Here is a 9,844-nt window from a genome sequence, read left to right as displayed (position 1 = left end):
CACACTGTTCTTCAAGAGCAGGGCATGAATTTTGGTGTTAATGGAGGCCTGAATGAGTCAGTACACTCAGCACCATGGGGGTTTACTGGCCTGGGAGCTGCACATCCACAGCCAGCAGGAACTGTGAGCTGCAGGGCTTCAGAGGGATGTGGCTGCTGAGTTCCCCACTCCAGCTTGCTCATGTGCTTTGGCCACTAAGAACCTCCAGAGGTATCACAAGTGAACACTTGGGTACTCTGGTAACCTCTCTGGTCTTCCCCCAACTTGGCACCCACCTATGAGGATGAGCAGGCCAGAGACAACATACAAGGGCACCGCACGCTGCTTACAGTACTGCCGGTTCAGGAAGAGCAGGGCAGGAGCAAGGAGAAAGAAGCTCACATTGCTGATCTGAAAAACAAGAGGCATATTCAGCTTATGTGAACACTTGGGTACTCTGGTAACCTCTCTGGTCTTCCCCCAACTTGGCACCCACCTATGAGGATGAGCAGGCCAGAGACAACATACAAGGGCACCGCACGCTGCTTACAGTACTGCCGGTTCAGGAAGAGCAGGGCAGGAGCAAGGAGAAAGAAGCTCACATTGCTGATCTGAAAAACAAGAGGCATATTCAGCTTATACATTGCTGATCTGAAAAACAAGAGGCACATTCAGCTTACTGCATGATCTTGGGTAATTCCCATCCCACCATGTGCCTCGATCCCTGTGTGTGTAGAGAGGATACTGATCTCTAGTGGAAAGCATCGTGGGGAAGCAGGTATTGCTCTTGGCACAAGAGAGGGCAGAGGCATTTCTCGAGAAGTGAGGCTGGAACTGGAAGGACAGCTATTGCTGTGGCAACAGTGGCTGCAGACACCTGTGCTCTCCCTGCAGGCATCTCTAGGACCAGCAAGCAGAGGATGAGCTGGTGTGCTCTTTTTGGGTGGTGGTTTGGCTTCAGCTGCACAGTGTCTTCAAGCAACTTGCCAAACTCCTCTGTTTGCAGCCATCTCCCTCTCCTGTCAACCCAGACCTGCCAGGAGCTCCCTGGATGGCTTCTGACCCTTTCAGCCTTCCAGTGAGAGTGGCTGGGAGGGTGTCAGGAGCTCAGCCACCATAGCAAGCCACGGCTAGCAAAACATCTTTAACTGGGAGTGGGTGTGGTGGAGGGCAGCAGAACAAGCAGGACATTGGTAGGTGGGAAGAGGAAGGATTGAGGTGACATCCTGTAGTGTCATGTGTGAAGCTACCTGGCCTGCAGAGGGGAGGTGTTCTGGACACTAGTAATTACATGAAGTCATAAACCTCCTTTGAACATACCTGGCAAACGAACACAGTGAGATTATTTGCCCTGATTTCCTTCCTTTGTTGATGGACTTGGATTTGTCTGGGGAGGAGGGGATGGTGTTGGGGCTCAGCCTGTGGCTGGACTGGTTGAAGGTGTCAGTGCTTTGAGGAGCAGCAGATGCTGATGGACAAAATGTGGGAGCTGAGGATGAGCAGTGAGTGCCCAAAGCCTAGACCTGTCTACTGGGTCAGGCCCAGTCCACCCTGCAGCTACAGGGGAATGAAGTCTGAACTAATTATCCTCTGTGGGTTCTTACCCTGGCTTTTTCACCTGACTTTGCAAACTCAGTAGAGAGCCATCACCGGGAAGCATGGCCTCCCCAGGGAGAACTGTTCTTGCTTATGAAAGGTTGGGATTGTGGTGCTGCATTTACCTGCCAGACAGCAATTTGGAGCTTTGGAGCCATCTGCTAAAATGCCATTTGGCAAACCACCAGGGTGACTTTTATCTCAGCCTGACAATCCTTTTCCTTTCATCTTCCAGCTAGATGCTGACCCAGACCCCAGGCCTGGAATCTGACATCCACAGCTGGAGCCTGCCCCTCAGCAGCCCCTCCATGCACCAGGTAAACTGTAAAATCAATGCTTGGCTTGTGGTGTCCCATGGGATCTCAGTTTATGGTAACAGGGCTGCAAATCACAGGGATGTTGTCATATATCTGAAACACATCCTCTTGTATTCCAGCGGGAAACACAATTCACACTTAATGTAAGGTCTCTATTCCCTTAAACACCAGAGACTAATCTTGATTTTCACTAAGGCATCCGTGAAAGAAGTTGATGCTCCCATTAACAGCAATTCTCAGGCCGAATGTATTGGCTTTCCATAGGTGTTTGGAGCTGAATCCAGGCCTATTCCCATTCCAGCCATCAAAAAAGAAGTGCTGCTCCCACTTGCACACTTGAGGTCAAACTGTTCAGAAATGATCAAGAAACCAAACCATGTGTTAAAGTAACAACTGCATTTCGAACATTTCTCTTCCTATGAAATGATTAAAGAGGCCTTGGGAAGACCAGTGGGGATAGCAAAGAGAGGGAAAATGCTTGGAGAAAAGGCAGCAGTGTGCAAGTGCCAGCACGCACGTCGGTGTGAGGAAACGCAGGAGGCTGCGATTGCGTACGGAGAGGTCTGGATCCTGCTGCAGTGGGCATTGCAACAGTGTCATTAATTACATGATAGCAGCGTTATCACTTCATTAATTCAGGATGAGATGTGCAAGATCAGATATGAGAGGGGAGGGGTAATCAGGGGAACCGTGCCAATGGGGTCAGGAAGATAAGAGTGATACCTTGCAGAGCAGCCAAGCTCAGAGCTTAGGGGAGAGTTCCTGCGTCTGTGGGGGACATGGGGTTTTCATCACTCCCAGGATCCAAGCCCTGATTTGTAAATGCTGACTTGTGTCTTCCCTCTAGGATGTGGCAAGCTCCATCTCAAATGTGGTCAGGAGGGTTTTGCTCCCAGTACTCCCATTAGGAAGTTTTTCTGGAGTTTCTGCTCACACTGAGTCCCCCCAGCACAGCTTCTGTTTACACCTCTCTGGGTCATACTGGCTAGGAGTCACCAGCTCCCTCTGCCTGTGATGACAAGGAGATAAGAGAGTGGTGATAGGGCCAAGGTGTGATTGGACATGTGGGAGTCACTCAGCCCTGTGGTTTTCCACTGTGTGATCTCACAGCTGTGTCCCACTCCCTAAGAAGTGAGAGTTATTGCTCCAGGTGCCACAGCTGAGCCCATCTATTTGCTTCTTTCACTAGGAGAGAAGCGAGACTGGGATCAGTGACATGCCTCTAATCCTGGTGCATTAGTAGGATGATTGGGAAGACCCCAGGGATTCTGCAGCTCCAGCCTGAGTTGGAGGGAGAGACCTGCAAAGAACCTCCATCCATCCTCCATCACCTCTCCAGGATGAGATCAGTCTCTGATATGGATTGAGGCAGGAGATGCTGGTTTCAGCACAACAGTGCAATAGCAACCAAGAACTGTGCTGGTCCTTACTCCAGCCAGTAATTTTCTACAGTGAAAGGAGATTTCTGCAGGACTCATTGCAGCGAGTTTATTCACTTACAGGCCAGCAAATCAGCTTTAGCTGACAGAGGAGCCCACAGGGCCAAAGACAGAAGTGACACCTCCAAGGCTCTCCAGACCTGTGCAGCAAGTTCCTAACAGCCAGACCTGTGTAACAGAAGGTGAGGCTGTGTCGTGGCATCATGATGTCATGCCCATGCTTTGGGGCAGGAAACAGCTGTTTGGGTAGTGTTTGCAGCTTGCTGGGTTGTATTCCTGCACATGACTTTCTGGGCAGGCAAGAGAACAATATGGCATGATGCCACAGGGTTATTGAGCCTGTGTGGGGGCTGTGACACATCACACAGCCCTGACACACTGACAGTGAGGGTTTCTTGGGTGTATCTAGATAATCTGCACCTGTGGCTGAGTTTATCTCATGGATCGATGAAGAATCCAGGTGCTTTGTACATACAGCAGTGTCTCAGCTCCTGTTGCTGCACAGAGAGACTGCTGAGGATGTGGGTGTCATTACCAGCACCCTGGATCAGTTATTTCAGCAAAGAAATGAGGGGAGAAGGACAAATCCTTGACTGATGACCCTCCTGGAGCACAATACTGTTCTCCTCCAAGCAGCCAGAAGACAATAAATTTCTGGGTCACTGAGTCACTATAAATAGAGCTTTGTTGCTGAACTGCATCCAGCCATGAGCCACCATGTATTATTAGGTACTTAAAGATACTGTTTACATTCTTTTCTCATACCCTTGGTGCTTATTTCTAATAAAAAGCATCCAGCCCACGCAGACCTGAGAGAGTATGGCTGGCACAGAGCAATTCCCAGCAGCACATTGCTGCTGCTGGCATAAAGCTACCCTGCTTGAGCCCCAGGCATGAAGATGTTGAAGGGGATGCTCCATGAGGATGCCCTGCTGATTTAGTGGTCCAGAAGGCTGGGGTAGGAGCTGGCTGGATTTCCAGCTAGTCTAAAACTCTGAAAAATTGACACTGAAGTCAGTATTGATATAATTATCTCAGCGCAGGTCCATGAAGCCTAATGCAGAGAGGCAGCAATCTGAATATGGGGAGCAAATTAATGGGGAGAAGGAGAGAAGGAGATCCAGACTGTTAGGATCACATCTAGGATAATTCCCTGAGCCCCAGCTGGATCTGCAGCATGCTGGCAGCCACAGGGAAAGCTATGGATCTCAGTCTGGTCTGATTTCTGTAGTCCTCTCTTTAGGGCACATCACAAGGAGCCTCATCCTGTGAGAGAGCCCAGAGTATGAGGAGGGTTCCCTGTGCTGCTGCAGGGGGGATCCAGACTGTTAGGATCACATCTAGGATAATTCCCTGAGCCCCAGCTGGATCTGCAGCATGCTGGCAGCCACAGGGAAAGCTATGGATCTCAGTCTGGTCTGATTTCTGTAGTCCTCTCTTTAGGGCACATCACAAGGAGCCTCATCCTGTGAGAGAGCCCAGAGTATGAGGAGGGTTCCCTGTGCTGCTGCAGGGGGTGAGAGCCAGGCCAGCCAGGCGCTATGGATCTCAGTCTGGTCTGATTTCTGTAGTCCTCTCTTTAGGGCACATCACAAGGAGCCTCATCCTGTGAGAGAGCCCAGAGTATGAGGAGGGTTCCCTGTGCTGCTGCAGGGGGTGAGAGCCAGGCAGTGCCAGCCAGGCTGTGCAGACTGAGGAAGGGATCCAAGCAGTGCCAGCCAGGCTGTGGAGGCTGAGGATGAGAACCAGGCAGTGCCAATCAGGCTGTGGAGGCTGAGGATGAGAGCCAGGCAGTGCCAGCCAGGCTGTGCAGACTGAGGAAGGGATCCAGGCAGTGCCAGTCAGGCTGTGCAGACTGGTGAAGGGCTGATACCCATGTCAGTGATGCTCCTGCTCACTTTTGGTCTGGCCCTGAGCATGGTGCAACCCTTGGGGCTGTTGTCAGATGCTCAGATAACAGTAGTTTTTAGGAAGGTTTGCTCCTTTGTCACCCCTTGTTTGGACAGGAGATCACACCCCAGCCCTGATGCAGGCAGCTGTCACAGCAGGTTTAGATCTCTGCTGCTTTCTCTGTATGGGAATCACATCTCAAGACATAAGCTGCAGAATTGGTTCCCCCCACCTGCACAGGCACTCTGCTGAGCTCCATGAGCATGACAAGAAAATCAGTGCAGGGACCAAAAAAATATCTCTGCTGGGGAAGAGATGGCCAGTGTCATATAGAGAAGAACAAGGGCTAGTTCAACCACTGGAAAAAATTCTGCAGGGTTTGCTCTGCTCACATCTGTGTTCCTCAGTATTGCACTACTTTGCATCTGTGTGGAAACATAGGCATTGGAGACGTTTTCCTCTCCTGAAGGAAAGCTGTGTCTGAGTCCCACCCCATGAAAATTCATCCCAACAAGCCCAGTGCCTTGAAGGTGCTGTAGTATGGGAGGTGGCTGTGGCTAGCAGGGACCTTGATCCAGAACTTGGCACCTGGGAAAGACTTTCAGGAATAGCCACATAATTTAGGAAACTGTGCCACAAAACAACCTGGGCAGCTGAGAGTTAATGTTTTATGGGAGCTAGAGGGCTTTGGGTCCTACTGGAGATAGTTATGCATCTGGCCACACCAACTGGCATCCAGCAGAGAAATCAGACACATACAGTGCTTTTGAAGAGCTCCTGAGCCACTACTTGGTGAGATAAGGATCCTGAGACACTTTGCCAGTCTGGATCAGGATAATTCAGGATCCTTGTAAAAACAGGATCCTGAGACACTTTGCCAGTCTGGGTGTAAATCAGGATCCTTGTAAAAATGATGTCTCAGCTCCAAAGACACATTTAAAAAACGCTGCCTATGTACTAAACTAGGACATGAGGCAAATTTATCTCCCAGAAAAAATTCTGACTAAAAACTTCACTTTGAGGCTTCCTGCTCTTTGTGCAAATCAGCCTCTCTCCAGTGTTGGTGGTGACACTCCAAAACCCAGAGGTCTTTGGCACCTCCTATTGCATTTAGAATCATAGAATCATAGAATGGTTTGGCTGGAAGGGACCTGGAAGGGCAGGGACACCTTCCCCTAGCCCAGGTCTCTCCAAGCCCTGTCCAATCTGGCCTGAGATTTGAGATGCTGATGTGAGTATTGAGTGATTTCTGTACCTTATTACTTATGCCTTGCTCTGCACCTCTGACCCTTTCCAAGAGCACCAGTCAACAGGCACAACCAGCACAAAACATCCAGAGGGAAGCAGGATTTGGTCTGGACTGGCAAATCTTTCTTTGTTGACTGTCTCAATGAGCAGTGATTATACACAGCTTGAGCCCCCTCCTTTGAGACCCTGACTGGGCAATTAGAGCCACTGAGTTTTGAGGCTTGGGCTCAGGAATTATCCTGATTATAGGTAACTTATTAAAAGCAGGAAATGCTTTGCAAAAAAAAAGAGGAAGAGACATTTCCAAGAGAACAAGGGCTTCTAGTGTTAGACAGTAATTGCCAAAGTTGTAAACAAGGCCTGTGGAAGGTTGTAAATCCGCATGCCTCACACCCCTGTGAGCCTATAATTGCTCTGAGGGAGAAGGACAGGCTTGGAGAGGTCGGTTATCTCCGAGCCCTCTGCAGGCAGGTATGGATGCTCAAGTCAGGCTGCAGCCAGGGGACTGGCACTGGGTGCAGCATGGGTGATAAAGGATCACAGGGGGTGAAACTGGCTCAAGCATCAACTTTCCTCTCTCTGGAGTTCCGGATTCCCAACCTGCCTGACACGGTTCATGGATGTGTTGCCTCTCATTTTGCCACTCCTGTACATTTAGCTGGAATATATGAGCCCTGTGTGGGACTTACCCCAGTTGGCAGGAGAGCTGCAGGACTGGTATAACAGGATCTCACAGATCTAGGTGAAGAAGTGCTGCCAGAGTTTTCTCCCTGGGAATCAGCCCCACACATACCAGCAGTACCCCTGACCCTGACACGTTTTGGAAGCAAGAAAAGTCCCATGATTTACCTGAAGCTCAGAAAAGATTCCCCAGACCAGCACCCTCCAACACCAGGAATTTCAAAGGAGTGAGCAGAAGGAAAAAAGCCAAGGTTGTCCCATCCTGTCTGGTCTCCCAAGAGCAGCTCCTGGGTGCTGGGAGCCCAGCCTGCCCTCGGCCGCGCCCGCACTCACGGTGTTGTAGTACTCCGCAATCACCGCCGAGCGCTCGAAGTTGCCTTCACACCAATCCACTTCGGCACTCTGGTAGGAAAATATGCTCGGCATCCTCAGGCACCTTGCAAAAGGCAGAGGAGAGGGTCAGTGCTACACACCCAAAGGGAAGAGGAGAATCCCACTCTGCCCTCCTCGTGTGTATGTGCTCGCCCGGCACCACTCAGCTCAAGCATAGCATCTTACCCTGCTATGAAAGATTCTTCCTCTTCCCAGCAAGCATCGTATTGCAGGATATTTCCTCTCTCTCCCCACGATGCATCAGTGACAAATCACCCCAGAAAATGCTCTTGAACTCTGAGCCACCATAGTCCTGTCCATGGCGTGAACATCTCTCACTGACACTTTCCCCTTTCAGCCCAGTTCTTGTCACCCTCTCTTCTCCCTTCTCTTCACTTTCTTTATGACTCAGACCCTTCTGCCAGGAGGACTTTGCTGTGTTTTGTAGGCTGTGAACTACCTTTTGGGAGTGGACAACCCTACAGGAGTTGGTGCTCATTGGCTCTGTTGTCTTTAGTTCTTCCTCAGCGTCTTCCCAAGGGCTGGCACTAACCTTATGGGAACTCAGCCCTGGAGCACCAGGGTATTTCCAGAGTCCTGGGACAGAGAGCAAAGGCACTGGGAGGTGCCTCTTCATTTTGAATTTGATTTCACTGTGAGTGCTCCATCCTGGTTTCCCAGTGAAAGACATCAGAGTTTCACACCTCGAGTGGGTTCTCCACTGCCAGGACCCCTAGCCTGACCTCTGGTAGTGGCAGAAACCTCAGTCACAACTGGGATTTGAAAAAAAAAAATCAAACATCCTGCTTGTTTTTCTTCCCCATACTAAAGGCTTTTCTGACCTCAGTCAGAGCATCGTTTCTCAGCACTCTTTTATTCCTTTCACAGAAGCACAGGTTGGAGGGACCACATCTGGTCCAACCTCCCTGCTTAAGCACAGTCATCCTAGAGTACATGGCACATTTGCAAAAGTAAAAGTTCTGATCCTATTTGGATCAGAAGTTTTCTATTTAGCTTATTTTGTTTCAGATCCTTGAGACTTTGGAACTATTTTAGAAGCTGATAGACAAGTGTCAACCTTAGAGGTGTTTGGAAGCACCGTCCAAACCCCAGCAGAGGGGTATTTGGTGCAAAACAGCCACAAAAATTCCCTGGAGCTGAGCAGTTCAGCCCCTGGATGCAGTGTTGAACTAACCTGTCCAGTTGAGCTTCTCTAGCCCTGCAGAATGAGCAGGCACTTGGGTGACACCAAGCAGGTACCAAGGTGACACCACTTCAGTGGCATCTCTGAGCTCCAGAGGCACTGATGGAAAACAGAGCTTTGTTTCCTTTGAAAATCCTTTCAGCTTGAGTCTAATGCAGGGAAGGGAAGTTTATCTTAAAGCTACTCATCAGCTGATCATGTTCTTGAGGAGAAACAGTCAGCTCCCTCTTTACACTGGTGTAAGCTGAGCAACACCACCACATCCAGCAGTTACTGTGGGTGTGTGGTAGTATGAAGCTCCCACAGCTTCCTCTGCTGCTCTTCCCAAGAGCTTCAAAGGGAGAAAACACAAGAGTGTAACACTAATGCAAACGAGCTCTGTCCTGCTCCAACCAGATAAACAGACTTGTGGGTGAACCTCCACCATTCTTTTAAACCAGTGAGTTAACGATGCTCTCTCATTAATCCAGGCTGGCTGGCTCCCAGAGCAGGTGAGATCACAGCTACAGAAGTAGAATAAAACTGATGGCAGGCAGATTGGCTTGAGGTCTAACTCTTCATGCTCTTGGGTTTCCAAGTGCTCGTTCACACCACAGGGACTCTCTCCTCATCCCTGGTGCTTTGCATTATCCCTTTACAGCATTGTGCAGGGTGAAAAAAGAGTCAGACTCAAGATGGGAAATCCCATTTCACTGCTGAAGAGATGTCAGTTCAGAGATGGAGGAGACATGAGACAGAAGAAGAAGAAAGAAACAGAAAAGCTGAAGCAATGATGGAGTGCCCAGTGCTGCTCTCCTCCCAGCCTGGCTTACCTGTGATCCCTGGTTGGACCAGCACTGCTTCCACAAGGTGAGGTGAAGTGTTGGGAGCTCCAAGGTTTCTAGCAAAGCTGGAGCAGTAACCTGCCCTGCCGCTCTAGCTCCGAAGGAGTGCCCACAGCGTGAGCTCACCGGGAGCAGTTGCCAGCAAATCCCCTCGCTCCGTGTCTAGGGCAAGCCTTGGGATGAGACAAGAGCCATGTGCACCCTCCAGGCAAACCTGCCTGTCCCCCACAGGAAACATATTGGCTGGAGGGTTTATATCTGTGCACCCAGATGGGCAGGGGCAGAGAGGGAGGG

The 9,844-nt window shown here is 50.1% G+C and overlaps 1 protein-coding gene across 1 annotated transcript in view; it reads right to left on the bottom strand.

Moving 5' to 3' along the window:
- Window positions 1-7,576, bottom strand: part of ACER1 (alkaline ceramidase 1) — a 10,467-nt gene extending 2,891 nt beyond the window's left edge. Inside the window, exons 1-2 of the mRNA XM_009079839.1 lie at window positions 7,484-7,576; window positions 476-590 (exon numbers count right to left, since the gene is read on the bottom strand). Coding sequence (XP_009078087.1) covers window positions 476-590; window positions 7,484-7,576 — 208 coding nt within the window. The remainder of the gene's footprint in view (window positions 1-475; window positions 591-7,483) is intronic.
- Between the last annotated feature and the right edge of the window lie 2,268 nt (window positions 7,577-9,844).

This window comes from Acanthisitta chloris, unplaced genomic scaffold (assembly GCF_000695815.1).
Source record: "Acanthisitta chloris isolate BGI_N310 unplaced genomic scaffold, ASM69581v1 scaffold19338, whole genome shotgun sequence".
Taxonomy (NCBI): domain Eukaryota; kingdom Metazoa; phylum Chordata; class Aves; order Passeriformes; family Acanthisittidae; genus Acanthisitta; species Acanthisitta chloris.
This window is presented reverse-complemented; position numbering and strand designations above follow the sequence as displayed.